The 22754-nt window shown below is 38.8% G+C and overlaps 1 protein-coding gene across 3 annotated transcripts in view; it reads left to right on the forward strand.

The window, feature by feature from the left end:
• The first annotated feature begins 352 nt into the window (after nucleotides 1-352).
• itsn1 (intersectin 1 (SH3 domain protein)) overlaps nucleotides 353-22754 on the forward strand; it is a 58012-nt gene continuing 35610 nt past the window's right edge. For all 3 annotated transcript variants that reach the window (XM_088086758.1, XM_088086757.1, XM_042501981.2), the window contains exons 1-17: nucleotides 353-518; nucleotides 9377-9435; nucleotides 12579-12671; nucleotides 13338-13401; nucleotides 13584-13744; nucleotides 14656-14841; nucleotides 16330-16408; nucleotides 16688-16788; nucleotides 16889-16952; nucleotides 17052-17189; nucleotides 17429-17523; nucleotides 18501-18640; nucleotides 18927-19049; nucleotides 19787-19936; nucleotides 20781-20921; nucleotides 21110-21197; nucleotides 21577-21716. In XM_088086758.1, the coding sequence (XP_087942884.1) occupies nucleotides 9408-9435; nucleotides 12579-12671; nucleotides 13338-13401; nucleotides 13584-13744; nucleotides 14656-14841; nucleotides 16330-16408; nucleotides 16688-16788; nucleotides 16889-16952; nucleotides 17052-17189; nucleotides 17429-17523; nucleotides 18501-18640; nucleotides 18927-19049; nucleotides 19787-19936; nucleotides 20781-20921; nucleotides 21110-21197; nucleotides 21577-21716 (1791 nt within the window). In that variant the 5' untranslated portion in view covers nucleotides 353-518; nucleotides 9377-9407. The remainder of the gene's footprint in view (nucleotides 519-9376; nucleotides 9436-12578; nucleotides 12672-13337; nucleotides 13402-13583; nucleotides 13745-14655; nucleotides 14842-16329; nucleotides 16409-16687; nucleotides 16789-16888; nucleotides 16953-17051; nucleotides 17190-17428; nucleotides 17524-18500; nucleotides 18641-18926; nucleotides 19050-19786; nucleotides 19937-20780; nucleotides 20922-21109; nucleotides 21198-21576; nucleotides 21717-22754) is intronic.

Genomic DNA, 22754 nt, shown 5'->3' on the forward strand with positions numbered 1-22754 from the left:
GAGGTCAGACCCCAGCTACCCCCCTTCTCTGATATATTTACATTTTCCATTATTTTTCTGAGAGCAAACAGCATAGGTTAAACATTAGGTATCTTTACTGTATTTAGTTTTAATATGTCTCCACTTCTGATTGACATGTTTGCTGTCTTTATGTGCACAATTGTTCTTTTTGGATATATTACCAGAAAAACCCGGGATATTTCTCCAATAAACAGCAGCCGGCAGGAGCGCAACTAATCCTTTTACTTCACCGCGTCCAGCCAACGGCTCGTAAATTCTCGCGATGGTTAGATCAATTTCCTTAACTCTACTATGACATATCGCGATATGTCAGAAGCGTTACCCCATTTTCCAGCTGTCCCTCAGTCGGTCGGGATTTCAGAACCACAGGAGAATCACCGGAAAGGGTTTTGGTGATAAAACAGCATATTTTGGGAGGAGATACCGCATTATATGGCTACATAAACACGCAACGAGCTACTTTATCCCTTATTTCACGATGGAAACTGAACTATGAGGTAAGGGCAGAGTGTAGTATGTGTGGTGTGGAAGAATGTCCCTGAGCGGGCTGACGTTAGCTTCTCACTGGTTAGCCTGCTAGTTAGCTGCAGTGATAACTGTACATACGTTAGCGGGGCTAGTTGGTCATTTTTACCCGGTGAAGCTTGCTCTTGTCAACCTACAACTGTGATATTAACCTGTTTAGAAGGTGGCTAGTATCTGTTTGTGTTACAAGACAAGGGCGACAAAAACTGGAGGACGATGCCATCCAGCTGCTAGTAACAGTTAGCAAGTATGCTAATGTTAAATCACTGCATCTGCACTGCCAGCCTGTGACTTAACGTTAACGGGTGTTAAGGTTAGCTTTGGTGGTAACCGGGTCGATTGAGAGAAAGATGATGAAACAAAAATGTAGCACTCAGTACTGAGGCACACAGTGACTGTCATGGGTGGAGGGTTTCTCAGTTAGCCTAGCATTTGCTAACATTAAAACCTGATGTTGGTTCCCAGCTGCACATCTGTCCAGTCAAAACAACCTCTCAAGGTGTCATATTATCTGTTTGACATGCTCTGGGTCATTGGGCGAAGCACCTCATCATAGGCGAGTCCGCTGAAATAATGCAGGAAGTGAAGATGAATTGACCAACATACCTTTCCTGTAATAGTAAACGCTGTTTCTACACTTATGCTGCATTACTTAGTATGTAACATCAGCGTTTTTATTGACCTTGATTGGGCTTACTAAGCAGGACAAGTTGGGATCAGTTTCCATGGTAACGCGGATGTTGATAGATCTTTTTAAAGGGTCACAACCGCGTTGATAGTTGATATAAATACGTTTTTTTAGAGACCTTAGGCTACCATGCAAGACTAATGAGTGATGTTATACGCAATCGTTTTTGGAAGGGTCAGAAAAAGAAAAAAAAAAAACAGGTCACGCCCTAGTCACCAAAATCCTCAAAGTAAAAGAGCTACCCTATATAGGCATTTCACCATGTTTTGTCTATGAGTCGACTGATACTGGTTTATCAAGGGCGATACCGATTATTAGTAGTTAATGAGACCTATAACCGTTATGTGGAATCGATATGTATTTTCAATAAAAATGAAAATGTATCTGTCAATATTTAGAAATTTGGATTATAACAAACTCCAACACAAAACTTTGTAACTTTGTAAATATCCAATTGAAAAACGTGAAAAATGTCAGTGAATGCCAAGATATTGTTTTCAAAATTATAGAAAAAGCAGTTACTATTCACATTTAAGATTCCTCAGTCTCAGAATAGTTGCAACCTTTGCCATATTAAACAACAGTAGCAATTAATCCCCTTTGAAAATGTTGCCAATCAATTTTCCATCCATTGACTGATTGATTAATCAGTGGATTGTTTCAGCCTCTAATCTAGTAAAACCCTCTGATGAACGAAGGGCGGGTCCACAACTGCAAATTGTCAGTCTCATGCAGAACTCCTGCTATTGTTAGCAGGGGTGGGTGTGTTAACCACAGGAGATGCTCATGACAAGAAACAACAAACGGATGCAGCATGCAAATGTGTTTTTGCACAAAATTGTCTGATAGTAATCAATACTGGTGCATGATCAAAGCATCACTGAGTTTTTTTTTTAATCTACATGGTAGGCAAACAGAATTTAGCATTGTCTGCACTTTAACTCATTGGACATGGTGTTTTCATCTCCAAGTCTCTAACCTCTGGAAATTTTCAAACCTGGACACAATTTTTTTTTCTTGTTTTGGGGTTTTAGTGACAAAGGGGGAAAACAATTTTTAAACTGGCTGGTACTGAGAGAGAAACAGCCGACAGTGTAACCACCGAGGGCAAATATGCACTGCCAATTTATTTTAAATGTTTATTTTTGACACTGATACACTCAGATTGTTTTAATAAGTGTCCATCAACGCTATGGATATGATCCCAACAGAGAGACATTTTTGTTAACCTGCAGCTTTATTGATTTTTAAGCTGTACTTTGATATGAAAATTGACGATATCAAAGCATGTACATTTGCTCATCTATGGTATTGAAAAAATGCAGCTGAACAGAGAATCTCACATGTAGTTGTTTCCAAAATGGAGATATTACACATGCTTTTGCTTCGAAAAGATTGTTTCAATTATAGTGATAAAATATTTAACTAAAAAGTCCTTCTGTTTTCAATCATATAAGGGTTTTTTTTTGTAATTGATAGTGAAATCTGTAGTCTTAATGTGTCATTATGATGTAACAATCAGTGACAATAGTTTATTCAATACTAACTAAAGGAGACAGACTAATACGTATGGTGGTACATTACAAAGATATTGAATATACGAAGGAGATGGGCTGTATGTGTCACCTGTGATTTGTGCCTGGTCCTTTGTGGTTTGCTGCCTCATCAGCTTTTGTTGCTACACCCAACTACGTAAATCAAACAAGTGTTTTGTAAGTTTAACTTCTCCATCTGAATGTTTGTACCAGGAAAGCACACCACATTCAATAATTAAGCTTTTATTTTTTTTGTTATCAGTGCTGTTTTATATCTCTGAATAGTAATGTTGGTATTCACAGAAAACTGGTATCTCACAGTCCTTTTTATAAAGTTCAAAAGTTCACCTGCGTGCACCAAACTTTTCAGCAGAGTTCAGCCGAGTCTGGGAGGGTGTCTTTGTATTCTTGCTTCAAATAACCTATAAATCACAACCACATAATGCGATTTGTTCCAACATATCCCGGGAGGACTGCATTCAACGTGGTGTTTCTTTCATTAAAGTCTGCAGCTTCAAAGGACAGAATTCATTTTATTAGTCACCAGCAATGGAAAACCAGTGAAACATTTTAAACAGGCATGAAGTAGCCAGATGGATCAGATAGCCAACACATTTTTACAAACTAACGTGCCTCTAATATGAATTTGACAAGGGATACCATTTGGTAACTTAATGTAAAGGTCATATGGCCTCAAAGCATCTGCACAGCTATACTTACAGGTGTTTTCACTCATTTCCCAGTTAAGCTGATGTTAACAACAGTATATGTGGGAAGCTGATGCAGTATTGTCCATCATGCAATTAGCCATCATTTTATTTTGCATTGTGTTAACTGTTAAAGATAGTTTTCTTTTACCTCCAGAACAACATGTTGCAGATTCAGAAGTAATTCAGGCTGAAACTGAGTTGTTTTTCTGCTTCTTCACAGTGTTATAAATAAGTCAGAGTTTACACTGAACCTGGGTGCAAATCCCAGTTGTCTCAAATTAGTTATTTATGGTGTTTGGGACCATAAATAGAGACATTTTGAGCTTTTCATATTAATTTTTAGACCTGTTTTCTTCTTCAAAATATCTCTAAATACCTGGGACATGCATTAGCCTGATTTGATTAGTTTAAATAGAAAAAAACATCTTGACTAAAATGTCATGAATTTTTATCAACTACAATGTTTTGTGTTGACAAAAACTAGACTAAAACTATGAAAGAAAAAAATGTCGAAAATGTGACTAAAACTAATAAGCATTTTTGGCTCAAGACTAAGAGTAAATCTGAAATCCCTGCCAAAATCAACCCTGCCTAACAAGAATCAGCTCAGCTGCCCAGACGATAATCTTTTGGGATAATGACTCTTTACTGTAATTTAAGTGCCTAATTTTGATACAAACACCATTAATAGACTGTTGTATTCCACAGTTAAACAAGATGTTGCACAGTGAATTTGTGTTGTATTGACATTTTCCTTTTAATATAAGCAAGAAAACTAAAACTTCCCAGTGCTGTGCTTCTGTTGAGCCTGTTACCATCCAAGGCATTTTGGTCCCGCTATCAGTTTTTACATTTTGATAGACAGTGTTAATGTTAGTCAGCTGGGAAGGGTGCAGGGAGCCATGAGGGAATGATGGAGTGATACAGGAGGAGTGGGGTGAGTGTCCTGTCACCTCTCATGCCTCACCAATTGACATCAGTGTGATAAGAATGTGTGTCGAGAGAGACGCAGCGCTTATCATCAGGGTGTGTTGGGAGTCAGTGTTTGTTTGGTGTGTAAGTGAGAAAGAGGGAGACTGGGGAGTGTGTGTGTTGTTGTGTATAGTGTGATAATACTGATATAAGGAGGCTGCAGTTATTAAAACCATCTGCAGTCAGCAAAATCATGAAATTAGGGCTGAATTTTATTATCAGTTAAACCTTTTGATTGTTATTTTTTCAATGTCTATTGGTAGTTAAGTCTAAATATTGAAAATGATAATAATAATGAAAATAATAATAATAATAACAATAATGCTACTTATAATAATAATAATGATGATGATGATGAAGAATGCCCTTTAGGATATACAGTCACAAGGTAGACGTTTATTCTTCAATTTTATTTATAAAGCCCATTATCACAAATCACAGTTTGCCTCAGAGGGCTTTACAGATGACATCCCACTGTCCTTAGACCCCACATCGACAAAGGAAAAACTCTCCCAACAAAGAAACTGTAACGGGGGAATTCGTCCTGCATTTCTGGGCCCCTTTTATTGTATGATGTTGCTATTTTCTTACTCCTGTAGACAACAGACCTAACACAATTGACATGATGTCATGTTGATTTACATTAAGTGAATGTGGCTGATATTTATGTCATTTTTCGATTCAATGGATAAGGAGATTGAATCATTCAGGAGAAATCAGGCATTTTGATTTCATGTTAACTTTTAGACCCATACTTTTAGAGTGCATTCTGCACTCCAAGAGTATGGTGCAATGCATAACCGAATATGTTTCAGCAGCACTCCTAATGAATGGTACATTTTCAAAAATAGAAAATGTATTAGTGGCAGCAGATGTTTTAACCGTGGTGGTCTGCCATAAATAAATGAATGTGTGGGAAACTGTATTGCCTGTTTCTCGAGAATTATCTGTTTGGCATCAACAAGTTTTTTTTCAACTCCATATGAAAATGTGTAACTAGATTTTCTGTTAGTTTTTGAGGAGTTTTGGATATTGATACTGAGTCTTTCAAGAGTGACTTGCAAATGCTCTAAGGGGCCATTTACATGGTAACAGTTCCTCCATGAAATGTTGAACTTTTGTTGTGGTTTGGCCTTTGGTTTACATGACAACAGCATTTTAGGGGCCTGAATTTGCAAACTTTTGAAACCAGAGTGTAATCTCTTGAAAACACAACTCCTTTCTTCACCGTGTAAACTGGCAATGCGTGAATCCTGTGAGAACGGTGACATCACAGCTGCACTTTGCACATACGTGTGGTGTTCTTCTTTGTAGTGTCATTACAAAGTAACACAGGCAACTAATGGCCTGGCAAGCTTACTGCAGCATTTTTGGTTGTTTTTTGTGGATTTGTAGTATGGCCGTTCTTGTCTAAACATGGTCTAAGAATCAGTCGTTCTCACCACTTTCTTACGTCTGATTTCTTATGTTGTTTTCTAGTATTTTTAAGCTACTCTGATTTATTCACAGATGCACACAGAGAAAGAGAGAGAGAGAGTGATGAAGCAATATGAGACTATTGCCATGTATTTTCTGACCATATCCAGTATTATGTTGTCCAGTGAACAGAGAGCATCACTTGGTTTGCATTTGTCCAGAATTCATCCATGGAAGAAGGGGAAGGGGGAATGTTTGAGGGTGTCAGAAAAATAAGAGGGAGGAACAAAGAGAGAGGAGAGTCTAAAGCCTAATCTGTATCGTGTTCTGAAGCTGCCTTGAGTGTGTGTGTGTGTGTGTGTGTGTGTGTGTGTGTGTGTGTGTGTGTGTGTGTGTGTGTGTGTGTGTGTGTGTGTGTTGCAGTAAGCGAGGCTTAAACAGGCATCTGCCACAAGCCTTGATAACAGACCAACACTCCAGTTACATCCCAATGCTCTAATTATACAGACTAATCCCACAAATACAATACATGTACGCAGGGAGAACAGAGCATAAAACCCTCCTGTTTGCACTGATGACAAAGGAAACAGATGCACGACGGCTGCAACAAACCAACTCAGATCTATAGACAGTTGACCTCTTTCCATCAAAATTTAAGTTTGCGGCTGGGTTTATGATTTATTTTGATTAAAGTAACACATTTGCATGAATTAAACAGAACCTTTGAAACAGTTAAGCAAATTAAAAGAACTAAAGTTACATTTAACTGCTAAATACTTTGTGGTGGACATGTATGTCAGGAGCATGAGTCAGTTTATCTTTTCACGCTCAAAATTTTTCCTGGCTGCTTCTACATTTTGTCACAGAGGGTGTGATCATTCTTGCTGTTAGTTTGCACTGAGGTATTGTGGTAAACTAGAGCTCGTAAACAGAATTCACTTTGATTTACAAGCAGCTTTTTTGCAGGTCAGAGTTTTGGCTACGTGACATCTTACTTGATTTTTTGCAGCATATGACATAAAAGTCTTTCTTTTTCCAATTCCTCTTACTTTACTCAAGGATAAGACTGTTCACTCCACTGCATTGTAATGGAGAAATAGCTGCATAAGAGCCTCATAAATAGTCAGTTCAGATCATTTTCTTACCAGACTAACATGCTTTTAAGGTGCCTCTGGAGTTTGAACAATTCATAAGAGAAAAAAAGGAAGAAATACTTTAGAATTTGTCAAAATAATGCAAAAACAGTTCACCATAGTTCACCAGCAGTTTTAGTGCTCCTGTTTCGATGAGAGTAGGACAAAATCTACTGTAGTTGCTCAACTGCTTCAATATTTTCTCAGTGGCAGCCGTGAAAGTGTGTGTGTCTGTGTGTGTTTGTGTAGGGTGGGCTTTGTTCGTCTGACCTAGTTAAGCTGGTTACTTTGTCCTCCCACTCTGATGATAATGGGACACACACACACACACACACATACGCACTCCCGCACCCTTCAATAGGCCAAGCAAAGAAATGTCCACAGCAAAAATGTCCACAGAAATGTCTGAGTGACTGTTTCTGCAAAGAGACATTGCAGCTGAATTCTGTGATCGCTATGAACCAAATTCCACCCACCTCCGTTACATTGTGGGGGTGGCAAAAGTCTCAGAAGTGTATTTCTTAGAATCTTATTAAATTGACCCTCCAACAGAGTTTCTCCTCATCCCCTAGTCAGAAAAACAGATTTTTATTTACGCCACACTGGGGGAAAAAGTCAGCAACCCACACATCCACTCACACACCCTCGCTACGTCCTTGCCTGTTGCAATGTGTGTCACATTATTATTATGGGTTGTCTGCTGGCCACGGAGATACAGCGGAGGGAAGCAGGTCTGGATCTGATTAGCATACCTCAACTAGGGCAGAGGTACATTATACACATATACATAGATGTGTTATTGTTAGGGTTTTTTTGTATTATTTTTTGAAAGAGAGAGAGATAAACCTCGAAAACATGTTTTTAGCTTTGAAATGACTCACTTTAATCTGAAACAGTCAATCCTGTTTGAAATTCCATGACTTTTTCAGGCTTTCCTGGCTACAGGAACCCTTTTCCACACAGATGGCACAACCTCCTACCTCCGAAAATTATATAGAAATTTTCTTCTTTTTCCTCATCAATTTTGCTGTTGTAATAAAGATAATAATAATAATAATAATAATAATAATAATAATAATAATAACAATAGTCGATTATTATTATTATTATCATTATTAATATTATTATTATTACAGCAGTTACATTGTGGAGTTTGCAGTATTTTTTATATAATTTTCTGAAGTAGGTGGTTTTTCAATACATATAGACAGGGTTCCCACAGTCATGGATAGCCTGGAAAAGTCATGGAATTTCACAATCATATTTTCCAGGCCTGGAGAAGTCATGGAATTAGTGAAAAAACATTGACAGTTTTGGAAAAGTAATGGATTTTTTTTGTAAATTTATTACACTAATCTTCTGTGGATAATCTTCCTCATAAAGTAACATGATGGCATAATTATTTTCTGCAGCTGTCGACATAGCATAGCTCTAACGTGTCAATGTGTGATTTCGGTTAAACATCATGTACCTTTCTCAATTGAAGTTCTGAAATTTTGTTCATGAAAATGTGTGGGAACCCTGTATAGACTAGTCTTCCAACAAACTTAGTATGCTTTTGGAGATCCCTTGATTTTCATGTCTTTTTTAAAATCAATTTTCCAGTATGTATTCACTGAAAGAAAGAAAACACTGGCTTTACAAAAGAACCCAGTGGAGCTTTTTTACAGGCCAATTGTAGAGAACTGGTGTTCACTGTGGTCAGCTCCCAAGTGAGAATGTGTGTAAATGAGTGAGTGTGAAGCAGAGTGGTTTTGAAAACAAGCAAGTATGCTCAGGCCGCCTGCCCTGCATAAATAAAGGTTTGCTGCCCTGTTGACATTCAGCAGCATGGCTGACATGGTCCAGTCCCCTGTGTACTGGGACTAGCCTGAATACCAGCTGACAACAGCAGATTGATGCAGAGCTCTTGAAATTTTGCATGTAAACTCTTTACACGTTTAAGTCCTACTGTTTTATTTGCTCTGTGATCCATCATTGCATCAGAAGAGTACTTTAAGGCACAGGAACCGTAATGGCTCACTGAGCAACTTAAAATTCACGACTTCAGCATCAAAGGACGGCAGAGTGGAAAATTAACTCCAGACTCACGCTGGAAAATCGTTTCCTCTGACTGAGTTTGTCTACTGTATCAGCACCTCTGGCCGGTGATCAGACATTATTTGGTCCTTTTAAGATGCTTTAAAGCATCTAGTTGGATTGCTGACCTTGGTGACTGAAGCTGGCCCCTACAAAGAAACAAAAGCAACTCTTTGGCTCACCAGTGAAATGTTTTGAATGTGACATGGTCATACGGCTAAATTATTGAGGAATTAAATATTAAATGAGATTGATCAGATAAACACTTCATCTCTGTCTCTACATGTTTTGTTTCAGGTGTTGTGTAGTGCAGAAGACTGAGTGAACCATGGCACAGTTCCCGACCACATTCACAGGTTCGTATGTGTAACGGGCATGAAATATGGAAAGCTGATGTTTATAATTTCCTCTCAGTGTTGATGGCAAAGAGTCAAGAGCAAGATGGCAGCACATTTCTCCATTAACTCACTGCAATATTCCATTAGTGCATTAGAAGAGGTGAAGACATGAATCCACTTTAACTTTTTATTACGAGTTTTACTTCCATGTCTGAGAATCTCCCCCAAGATCATTTATCAAGCTAATTGGCGAGCACATTGAGTCTACTTCAAGAAAAATATGAATAAAGTCACATGACAACAAGAAATTGCTGTAACATGAGTGTAGTGCAATGCCAACAAGGGGCAAACCAGCAGATGTAGCAGCTATCACAATACTAACCTCTGAATGAAATCTGTGGTCAGTTCTGCCAGTGAGAGACTTGAGGCAGGCAGACATTCAGGAGGAAGACGAACAGATGGAACAACGACAGATTGACAAAAACTTAAAAAGCCACACCGTGTGAGATCTGTCAGACAATAAACAGATTTGTAACTGTTTGAGCATATTGAATACTTTGGCTCTGTGCTCAATGAGGACTAGTTACCCAAACCACTGTTCATCAGTGACAGACATTCATCAAAAAACAACTGATGCTCATCAAGGGCATAACTGCTAATGTCCTATACTAAAAAAACATGTTGATACTGTCAAGATCTTGGACAGGTACAGACACAATGTAAATATATGTGATTTTACAGTTATGTTTTCAGGTTGTCAGTCTGTCCCACTCTTGTGCAAGCGATATGTCAAGCATGCCTTTAGGGAATTTTGTCGGACGTTGATGTGGCCTTTTCTGTCTTTCTGCAGACTCTTGCATCTGTTGGTTTTTATTTTTAAGAGTCTACTTGGACCGGTTCCTTCTTATTTGTGTGCATACATCTGTAAAAACCAAAATCAATATGGCCTGCACTCACACAATATTCTCTTGATGTTGGTCCCTAAGGTTCACACAGAAATTGGCAAAAAAAAGCTTTTAAATATGCCTCCTCTTTCTTGGAATAACTTATAGAAGGACCCAAAATTGTCTGAGCTGATTACTATTGGGAAACTAAAGTCACTTTTAAAACATCAAGAAAATAGCACTCTTAGTTTACGTGATTGTTACTATTATTGTCACTAAAATCGATTTGCACAGAAAATCATTTTGACTGTTTTGTGTTGTATTTTAACTGTGGGTTGTGCTTGCTCTTTGCAATGTGTGACAGAGGTATTTGTATGCTTTTTGTTCATTTTTGTAAAAATGTTTTATGCTACCCTCTTGGCCAGGTTGCTTTTGAAAAAGAATTTTTTTATACTCACTGATGAACTGATTAGATTTTTGTGGCCATAGGTCAAAGTTCAAGGTCACTGTTACCTCCTGTGTTTCATTCTTGTGAATACAATATCTCAAGAATGCTTTGAGGGTAAAGCTTCAAATTTGGCACAAACGTCCACTTGGACTCAAGAATGAACAGATTAGAATTTAGTGATCAAATGTCAAGGTCACCGTGACCTCACAAAACATGTTTTTTGCTAAAACTGAAGAACTTATATGCTAATTATAATTGTACAGATCTTCTTTGGTACTGGGGGGAAGATGTACTTGAAGCTTCCATGTTCTCACAGACATGGATGTAAACTGTAACTGCATCCTGACCGGTTCACGGAGGCACATGACAGTGAGGCGGTAATTCGATCATTGATGAACATAGTAGCTGAAATCCAGGATTCTCACGTAAAGAATAAGCATTTTTTTCAACGACAGCTAACAGGGAGTCAAAGGAAATGATGCTTCCGTCAGCAGCAGCTGTTCTTGCATTAAAAAATGACTCGGCATGATTCACTTAACATGGAAATTGTCAGTGAATGGTAAAGGAAGGAACTACGAGGAACCACTGCTCTGATTGATTCCTGACTGATTGTGACGTGAAATCTAATTTAACTGCTAAGAAAAATGCAAGGGAGTGGAAGCCGGGCTATTAGAAAAGCAGAGAAGCACAAAGACGAGCTAATTATTGAGTAAGGCTACTGAATCACCCCTGTCAGCCAGTGATGAGTCTCCTAAATTCACTTGTTACTGACTCATAGACTAACTTCCCTTGTATTAAGCTTTCTTAGCAAAGACAGTGTTCTCTGACTCTTAGTTTCCCGTCCATTCATCCATTATTACTTTCCTCATCAGTCAGTACGTTAAATGCATAGTTAAGGCTATTTAATTGGACTGTCCTTGTCTCAGTATACAAGCACTGAGGGAGAATCCATTTATAGGCAGAAATATGTCCGACTCCACCACAGCTAATGGAGAGATACCCCCTTTCAGTTAATTGCCATAGACCTATATTATTGATGCAGTTTATGGTATACACAATCACAATCACAACTGCTTATTTACAATAATAAGGGGCCAAAACTGCCGTTTCATGCATATAATCAAGCGGCGCTGAGCAAACCCTGCCTTCATTGATTAGTTTTAGTCCACCTAAAAAAAATCAATATCAGTTTAAGTAGCATCTATATTTAGAATATTTTCACCACTTTACCTTACCTTACCTTAAAACCCTGGACTCCGTTGAGAAAACAGTCATTTTACTTCACTGAACGGCTGAGTTGCTTATTTACTGCTGCCTCCATCAGCTGTTGTGTAAGGTAAAAAGGAGTAAATATTCAAATATAGTGTAAACTTGAACTGGAATTGATTTTGTTTTTTGTTTTTTTTAGGTGGACTATGTTTTGCTGCGGCAAAAATTAATTAAAAAAATACTACCATTTCAAGTTGTATGTCTCTCGCCTGAGCCAAAATTCAAAACACAAGTCCCCCTTCAGCGCTTACATTTTTTTAATGGCGACTAGGAGCACACGCAGAACACCAAGTCCAGTGAAAGTCAGACTACTACTAGGTCAGACTATCTCGCACAAACATGTTTACATGTATTTTAAAAGTTATAGTCGAACACAATAATTTGACTTTTCCTAACTTAATGTAAACGTACAGAATCTCTGAGTTGACACTCTTTCTTCAGTGTCACTTAACAGGAATCTTCTAACAGGAACTGAAACTTATGACTAACGCATTCTTCTCATACTTCTCTTTTTTCCCCCCTCTGTCTTTGTGTGTGTGTTTGTTTCTTTTGTGGGTTAGGTCCAGATGTGTTTCTGATCTCGGTGGATGAGAGAGCCAAACATGATCAGCAGTTTCTCAGCCTCTCTCCCACTGCCGGGGGTTACATCACAGGTAACAGTCCCACTCTCTCTGCGTCTGCGTATCCGACACCGCACACACTCTGTAGAGTAAGGGTAAGCGGAGATGAGGCCATGAACAAGGGCAGAGTCATTTAAGGTCAGCACTTGAATGTGCACAGCTGAAAACAGAATCTAATGTAAGAAAACTACATTTAAATGAGAAAAACATATTTGAAATTACAACTAAAAGTTACATTTTATGTTAGAAATCAAATCATTGCCTCACAAATTAAATTGTTCTCCATCAGTCATACAACAAATCTATTGTTGGAATTAGGCAGCTCAGTAAAACTTAAAAATGTACATTATGCTTTTAAAAACATGATCTCTATGGGTATGTTGTGGTATTAGAAATCTTATCTAATTATTGACAATAAATTTAATAAAAGGGGCGATAATGTCCATCACAATTTCCCAGAGCACAAGATCATATTTATCAATTCCTTGTTTTGTCTAACCGGCCGTCCAAAAAGTAAATATAAGCTGTGTTGGCATCATTGAAATTATGTATTGCCTCAGAGAAAGTGCAATAAAGAAACATTTTAAATGTCTGTCAGTGTCCTAAGAGCTGAAGAGGAGATCCAGTATTTATCGTTTTTTTTAATGGGCTTTAGGTTCCTTTATGTTGTCTAAAGTTGCCTTTTTTTTGTCTGTCAAGGTGACCAAGCGAGGAACTTCTTCCTTCAGTCAGGATTGCCCCCTCCCATCCTGGCCCAAATCTGGTGAGTCACTTAGTCAGGAAGTCTCTAAAAGCTCACAGACTGACAGTCAATCATTTCATTACTTTGAAAAATGACATTATGATGAAGTTGCATTGTTCACACCTTTTCTTTTTAAGGTTTCAACATCATTCTTTGTGTGTCACAGTGCATTATCTTTTAACTTCTTCTGTGCATCTTTTAAGGGCCCTGGCTGATATGAACGGCGATGGGCGTATGGACATCCATGAGTTCTCCATCGCCATGAAACTCATCAAACTGAAACTCCAGGGTCACCCTCTGCCCCCCGCGCTCCCTCCCAGTATGAAACAACCCCCACTGACTTTACCCCCACAGACCGGCTTTGGTAAGACACACACAATCACACAATATACTGTGTATGTGAAATAAATGTTTTGTATTTATTAGTGGTTTTCTGTCAATTTTCTTCGATTTGTTAAACCCTGTGAAACCTGAAACGACATCACCTCTCGACATCAACTCTCTTCTTGCGTCTTTGACATGTATATAAACCTTTGAACCCTGAGCAAATTGGTGTGACTTCTTTCAAAAAATGGAGAAGTCAGTGAGCAACTTGGTAAGAAATGCTCCACAAATTGCAAGAAGGTAATTTTCTTGTAGTTTCTACTAATTTCTTGCTGTTGTTTCTTCTCATGTTGCTCATTACCTCCCATGTTTTTGAAAGAAATTGAGCTGATTTGCATAGGTTTCAGGGGGTTAATAAAATCGAACTTCCAAAACATCTGCCTTTAGAGCAAGTTTAAGCTGTAAGACAAAATAATAACAATGATAATTTTAATGTAATCTTTCTTTTGCGCTGACTTAGTTAAAAAAAAAAAAAAAAAAAACTGCACAGTTTTGTGTAATAACAAAGATATAATCTTTTGCTATGAGTTTATGTGTCAGCTACTTTTCATCAAGCGGTAAAACTCTATGTACTGGTAGAACACTGCAGATGTATTTGATAAGGATGATGTCATTCTTTGTTTTCCAAAGGTCATTGAGGAAATGCTTGCTCACTCTCATTCAGTCTTTTGAACCTTAAGGGGTGATCAATAAAGTCATACTGCAAAAACAGTAAATAGTCATAATGTTCCTCTCCATCGGCTTGCACTGTAGCTCTCACACCCCATTAACTACTATGAAAAAATCTCTAATTCAGCACTAAAAATTGATCTCTCTTTCTCTCATGCAGCTTTTTAAATATACTATGCATGTGTCTTATAATGTCTGTGCTGCACATCTGTTTTTCTCCAGGCATGCCCCCCATGCCTCCCATTGCAGCTCCTCTGCCAGGCGTGCCTCCTCTTCCCCTGCCTCCTCTTCCTGTCGGAGTATCTCCCCCACTCGTCTCGTCTGCCCCTCCTCCTCTCCCTCCACCCATCGCCAACGGAGCTCCACCAACAGGCATCATGCAGCCCATCTCAGGCTTCTCCCACCCAGGTAACACACTGCAGCAGCTCAGGGAACGGGGGTGTGTAGAAATGTTTGCATAGCAGCTGTAGTCATGGGCAAAGGTCTCAGCTCTACACACAAAATACACATTCATATTTACAGCAGTAAGTAGCAGGTCACTGTTCTGTAGGGGTGTAACGATCCATCGATCTGCATAGACATATCAATTAAATGAGCAAAGATCCCGTATCATAGATGCAAAGTAACAACATCGATTCATATCATCTTTCAGATGCACCTTTATTTTGTACTTCTGTGTCACCGTCACACAGTTTCAGGCAGATGATGGTGAGCAGCCAAGAGAAAGACGACAACACTATTTACTCAGGAATAAATCACCAGTGTGGGTGTTTACAGGGTTAACAGACAGAGCACAGAGAGCACGGACATCCTTCACATTACATCATTTTCAGAGAAACTTGGGGTAAACAGACAGAGCACATGCCATATGTAAACAAAAGCCGTACTTACACAACATACATGCCAGGCTCCTCACTTCACTAAACTTATGCGACACCAACATTAGCTGCTCTGTTTCAATAATGTTCATCTCTGTTCTTGCATACTGAAATTCGCCCGTGCTGTTCTGTTGGGAGATGCAGTGACTTAAACCAACGCTAATTAAGAGAAAGCATAAATAATACATGTAAACTGGTGAGGTTATGAGTAAAGGAAGGAAAAGTAATTTATGCAATGTAAAATGCCCTAGGCTTATGCTATTCATTTTAGCATGTTGTATATGTGGAGGAAACATGACTTATAAAAGACAGTTGTTTTGTCTATGATCCTTGACAGTTACGATTGAGCTGAGTATTATACTTTTGTTAAAAGATCTTGTTGTTAATCCACATTTTGAGGTTGTTGGGAGAAGTCTGTTTTCAAGTCAGATAGCCTTAAAATTTTGGGGAAATGATCATGGTTTGAGTTAAAATGAAAACATTTTTTCCAGAAAACTTTTTTGAACAGAATGAACAAGTTTTATTTATTTCCAACTATGTATCTGTTGTTTTTATTTTCTCTGGCAAAAACAAAAGAAAAGGGGGTGGCAGCTTCCTCTGTAACCGACGGTGTGAAACGAGCATATAATAACGGCTCATGTCGATCGCCAGCCCCTAAATCAAAAGGAATCGAAATTGTGTTGTTGCAGATTTTGTGATATCGGCAAATATTATATCGTTGTCCAAAGCATTAATATAATATCATATCATATCATGGTGAAACCAGTGAGTTACACCCCTGCTGTTTTGTAGTGAAGTTGACAACAGGTTTGTTGATGAGGCATCAAATCTTGCCACGAGGCAGGTTTAGCAGCTTTGAGTTTGTTGCTGAGTGACTGAATTCAATGTCACAGAATAACAGAATTACTTAAAATGACATGAAATGAAATGCTTGTATATGCTGTTTGCAGTTAAAAGAACAAGCTGAGTGTCTGACCACGGCCTTAAACTAAAGTGTGCTCTTCTCTGTCTCTGTCAGCTCCCTCCGTCAACAAGTCTTCTTCATTTAATCGTCCCAGTGCAAAGCTGCAGAAGGGGTCATCCTTGGACGCTGCTAGGTAGGCTACATAAACAGATGTATTTTCACCATTTTTCTTCATAGCGATCAACGAAAATTTATGCTAAAAATGATCTTTTTCATAGTTTCTCCAAATATCTTGACAAGCTGTTAGCTTACCTTTAACCTGTTACTGAATTTGTCTTTTGTCCTAATTTCATCAAGTTATAGGTTGTAAACACTTGAGGAGCTTAGCGGTCGTCATTATATGAGCTTATATTTCTCTGTGGGTCTAGTAGAGTCCCCTCACCTGTTCTTTGTCTTCTGTGACTCGTCCCAGTGGTCCGCCTCCCTCTGACTGGGCCGTCCCTCAGTCCTCCCGTCTGAAGTACCGACAGCTTTTTAACTCCCATGACAAAATGATGAGTGGACACCTCACAGGTACTCATAGACACTAACATGACATCATTTCTTATCATTTTTCTGTCATGTTTGTCCACTGCATTAAATGACTTTGGTGATGTCTGTCTCTCTCTCTCAGGTCCCCAGGCTCGCACCATCCTGATGCAGTCCAGTCTTCCTCAGGGCCAGCTGGCCACGATATGGTCAGCGCACTGAAACTCAACAATTCAACATAAATCAAAATGCGAGTGCACACTTAGAAGATCTTTGAAAAACTGAATTTGTTCTTCTTTTCCCTTCAGGAGTCTATCAGATATTGACCAGGATGGAAAGCTGACAGCTGAGGAGTTTATATTAGCAATGCACCTCATAGATATGGCGATGTCAGGGTTACCGCTACCCCCTGTGTTACCACCAGATTACCTCCCACCCACATTCAGGTAAATACTTCTAAATACAGCATAGTGAAACAGCAGGTGATGTTTGTGACAAACATTCAGGTCAAATTGTGGTGAGCTGCATGAACCTGTTCTTACAAACATAAACATGTGAAAACCAAAATGTTTTTATCTGCAGTATAACATAAGTAGGAGTAACAGAATGTGTGCGACAGATTTATTTGGTGACAGCACTGACTGTGTGTATTGATCTTTTGTATTCTTTTGACTGTGTCTTAAAGGCGTGTGCGAAGTGACAGTGTTCAGTCGGATCAGAAGAGCGTCCAGGAGGAGGCAGAGGAGGAGACGGAGAGCAGCCAGGACAAGAAACTACCAGGTAATTGGTCCTTCACATTACATCATATCACTGGTCAAACTGGGATCGGACTCAGCTTTGTTATTTTCAACATAGAACAAATGCTCAGTGGGTCACTTAAACATCTCAGTCACAAAAATCTTTACAATCACAATCTGTTTGGGATTATTTTGGCCTAAAATGCCTAATTTCATGGCAGATTTTCTAGAAAATTGCAATGCTTGTTTCTGTGTTTTTATGCTCTATTGTGGAATGAAATTGCAGGATTAAGTGAAAATAGTTGCCTTTTTGGTATAATGTATTAAAAATCAAAGGCATCTTGAGCCAGTGAGAATATAACAGCTCTGTGTTTGTAAATTATACTACAGTAACATTTCTAGTAAACATGCAGATCTAATCCAACTCACTTTGATTCTTTGAGCGCTCGCATTAGATCTGGATACAGCTTCTGTTGATGTCATTTGTGTTTCACCACAACATTGCACACGGTGCAAAACAGTTTTACCCTGCTTTCGTGCAGAACATTGGGATTAACCGTGAGGTGTTCATGTCACACGTCTGAATCTTCACATCGAGATACATGATCTGATGATGTCTTGAGGACTGCTGTGATTAATAAAACTAATGAAAAACTATGATGATTGGTCAACTTTGCCTAAAAGTTGCAGTGATTGGACAGAATTGCAAGTTTTTTTACAGGGTCAATTTTGCATTAATTGTTGCGACCACAACACCGCCACATCCTGAAGGGGTTTGGTATTTAACTGGCATTTTAAAAAAAAAGGCAATCCACTTCACTTTTTACTTCCAATCTTTGTTCTAGCTACTTCACATGACGTTAATGCCAAAGGTTTTGGTAGTTGATAATAAAGCAGAATGTCCCCTTCTTTGTCCTTAAGTGAGGCCGGAAACATGGCACCATATATCACATCTTTAAACATGCTGAATCAGAGTTGCTGTGTGTTGTTTTAATATTTACTCCCTTTGTATCACCACAGTCACGTTTGAGGATAAGAAGAGGGAGAACTTTGAGCGAGGAAACCTGGAGCTGGAGAAGAGACGTCAGGCTCTGCAGGAGCAGCAGAGGAAAGAGCAGGAGAGGCTGGCTGCGCTGGAGAGAGAGGAACAGGAGAGAAAGGTAGACTTTATGTCATTTCTCATGTCCGCACTGTGAGCCCTCCAGATTTGAATTAGTCATGGCTCATGGCTTGTGTATAAAGCTGTAAAACATTTGCATTTTTAATAGCCACAGTGCATTCACTGTAGCAGCCACAATATCCCACGTCTTTGAAATGAATCAGGGAGTTATTTACCTTTACGACAGAGATGAAACTAGGAGGAAATGAAAATGCATTTGGGGTGACCTGTAACAAATAGTAGAGTTGTTTGTTCCGCCAGCTCATTTTTGTTTGTTTGTGTTTTAGGAGCGCGAGCGTCTGGAGCAGGAGAGGAGACGACAACACGAGCTAGAAAAACAGCTGGAGAGACAGAGAGAGCTGGAGAGGCAGAGAGAAGAGGAGAGGCGCAAAGAGATAGAGAGGAGAGAGGTATGAAGGAGGGAGGCAGAGAGGTGAAAGAGAAAAATGATTACCAGGTATCTGCATTTTAATAGGAGAGTTACGGTTGAGTCGATGCTTAACTGCTGCAGGCTTGTAATTACGTCTGCTGCAGACAACTTCGAAGCCTTTCACTGCCCTCTTTAAATCTCAACTCTTAGAGTAAATAACCTAATTTAAACTCTTACAGCAGATGGATTGTTTTGTATAATGAAGTGTGTAATATATGAATATCAGAATCAGAGTCAGAATCTGTTTTTAATGCCAAGTACATTTACATATAGAAGGAATTTGACTTGGTGTTTTGGTGCAAAACAATTAACATAAAGGAAGAATAAAAAGTATTGAATTTAAATAGTATAAGAGATTAAAAAAAAAAATAGAAGCAATTTAGAAATCTAAAATGAAAAAACATAATATAAAGAACACAAAATGTATGTACAAAATGTGAAGTGGAGGAAGTACAGATGTGCAGAAGTTGGTTTTACAGTGCAAATATCTACAGTCTAAATAAATGAGTTAACTAACAGTGTGCATGTAAAGAAATCCGGTCCAGTGTGCATTAATGTAACGCATAAAAACTTATTTAGCCTATATGAATATGATTAGATGTGATGTAATATTCAGTTTTGTGCAATCTTGTCATTAGAGCTGTAATATTTTGTTGTGAAAATAAACTTTTTGGTGTGTTTGTGTTTGTGTTTGTGTTTGTTTGTCTGTCCATCTAGGCTGCGAAGCGCGAATTAGAGCGTCAACGTCAGCTGGAGTGGGAGCGTCAACGTCGCCAGGAGCTTCTGACTCAACGAAACCGAGAGCAGGAGAGTATAGTGCTGCTGAAAGCCAGGAAGAAGACCCTGGAGTTTGAACTGGAGGCTCTGGTAATCAAACATGAGCACGCACATCTCATACTCAAACATGCTGTTTGCACAGAGCAGACAAGAGAATAAAGAGCTTGTCAATCAAAGGGAGTCACATTTTGGAAAGCTGACAACATGCCATATTGCAATTATTTAGTGTCAAAGTCACTGTGTACAGTCTGTATAATAAAGAAAGGACAACTGTGAGCTAATTAAGCCGCATGACAGCGTTTAAACTCCAGTTGAACTATGTTTGGACTGACAGATGTCTCGTGTGTGTAACAATGGCAGGCTTGAAATTTTGCTCAAAGATTAGCCAGAAGAAGTCAACTACTAAACCCAACAGTTATTAACTAATTATTTCTGTAACCGAATTCATTTGATTTATTATAATGGCACATAAAAAAAGCACTAAAGAAATAGTAACAAGAAGAATATGCAAGGGAGGGCAAAAGTCTAAAAGGTGTTAGTGTCAAAACAAAAAATCATTAGCCTGAAACAAATATCACAAAGATAACAAAGGTAACTAAATGCCAGTTCTGTCATGTAAGTAAAAGGAGATTTTTTTCAGATATGTTTTTTTCAACACAAATCCTTGTTAGATTTGTTATACTTTTTCAAAAAAGTTGAGGTAGGTTTTTAGGGTTTTTTTTCAGGTAAAAAAAATAGGCATGTGACCGGCTTTATGAATAAATTCAAAAGTTGTACTGTGCTGATTTCAAATACGATAAAATTTGAAAATTTTATTGAAATTAAAGCCTGAAGCAAGACAACGCAGACAGCTCTGATATCCTGTTCCTTAAAAAGAAAGCGTTTTGTTGCACATCAAAAGAAGCTTAACAATCTATTCCTTCCCATCCTCTAGAATGATAAGAAGACCCAGCTGGAGGGCAAACTGAAGGATGTTCGGTTTCGTCTGTCAGCTCAGCGGAGAGAGGTGGAGCAGACCAACCAGACCAGAGAAACACGAATTGCTGAAATCACCCTGCTGCAACAGCAGCTGCAGGTACGCAGAACACGCTCATATTTATTTCTGCTATATAGGAGCCATTTGCCCAACACATTCCTTGAAACTGTAGAGTGCTTTTATGTGGTACAATTCTGATCAAGGATACTTTTATGTAGTAAAAAAAAAAATCCTTGAAATTATAATTTTGATAATTATTTCTGTTGTTTTTCTTGATTTGTGTGCAGGACTCCCAGCAGTGGTTGGGGAGGCTAATTCCTGATAAACAGAGTCTCAACGACCAGCTGAAACAGGTTCAACAGAACAGTTTGCATCGTGAGTACTATATAAACTAAATACACACTTAAAAGTTTACATCACGCTTGCATATTCATGCCAAGATGTCGGAGAGCTTTTTCATTGGATGATTCCATACCGTTAGGTCTCACCGTGGTGTAGTATGGCTGTGCAAGTTACAGGTTTCATATTCTGTTTGACCCTTGTTCCATGTCATGCAGAGTGGGGAAGCATTTTGATGTACCTATTCTGACAAGTCGTTGCAATATTTAAAAAAGCAATGTTTTTCTTAGCCCTTGAAGTTAATGTTTTGATTTACACCTGAACTTTATACTGACTCTGGATACCACAATGTACTTTAGGTTAGTAAACACATTTGAGTATGTCTGTGACTAATTAACCCAACCTGTGTTTTTAGGTGATAGCTTATCGTCCCTGCAGAAGGCTGTGGAGCAGAAGGAGACAAGCAGACAGCAGCTCAGAGAGCAGCTAGATGCTGTGGAGAGAGAGACGAGAGCCAAACTGCTGGAAATAGACGCTTTCAACACCCAGCTGAAGGTACACAGCTCATTAACTAACACATTAATAAAACAAGCGTTCTAAACAAGACCTAATACTTTCCCAGGCGTAAGCACTGTTGGTGCAGCCTCTGGTACCAAAAGTGAGTTGTGTCAAGCAAAGCAGTGAAAATGAGGCATAAGTGAATGACACGTAATAATATCATGTTTTTATTCTCTATGTCTGGCGTAGGGTCTTGACCTCACAATGTTTTCAAATTAACAATAAAAGTACAAATATCAGATATAACACATAATAAAATAGACTGTGCTTTAATTTGATGCACAGTTGCAGGTTTTTTGTTTATGTAGGCTAACATAAAAATCAGTGATGCACGATAAAGATTATCTCAACCGATACCGATAAACTGATAATTTCCAGCTTCTCGTGGCCAATCAAATTCCGATAACCGAAAATTTCTTTTTGTTAGTTTCTCAGTACCTGAGGGTATGAAAGGTTGAGATGTGGTGTGTACAGATGAATTCCCTGTCCCTATAGGCCTAATAACGGCTTTGTTGTGATCTCTGCTTATTTACATGTTGTTCTGCTTGACGTTGGAAGGAATCAAACATCAGATATCAGTTTATTCTTTCAGCATAACCGAGCTGGAAACTCACTACACCTGAACTCAAACTGCGTCCAGCGTGTCCTCTCATTATGTCTCCGGTACACACACACGGAGCAGAAGGAGGGACGGGGGAGATAGTGGCTGCTTACACCAGTGTTCAGCGGTTACTGTAAGCAGCAAGCGTGCTAATAAATGACAGTATCAGGGCCGACTGTAGACATTTTGGTGACATTTTGGACAGTGAGAACGCAGCAGACACACACACACTGGCGGACAGGTTTTTTTTAACGCAACCAGCGGCACCCCTCCAGAGTGTGATGGCATAATGTGTAATGGCATAATGCAGTGTGTGTAGTACTGGCAGAGTGAAACCATGGGCAAAACGGGCGAAATCAAAGCAATTTATGCCTAATATTATCGGTTGTATTTATCGGCCAAAAATGTTATTATCGGAATAATCGGTATGTCCC

The sequence above is a fragment of the Plectropomus leopardus genome, chromosome 13 (genome assembly GCF_026936395.1).
Source record: "Plectropomus leopardus strain MGB_pleo_1.0 chromosome 13, ASM2693639v1, whole genome shotgun sequence".
In the NCBI taxonomy this organism is placed as follows: domain Eukaryota; kingdom Metazoa; phylum Chordata; class Actinopteri; order Perciformes; family Serranidae; genus Plectropomus; species Plectropomus leopardus.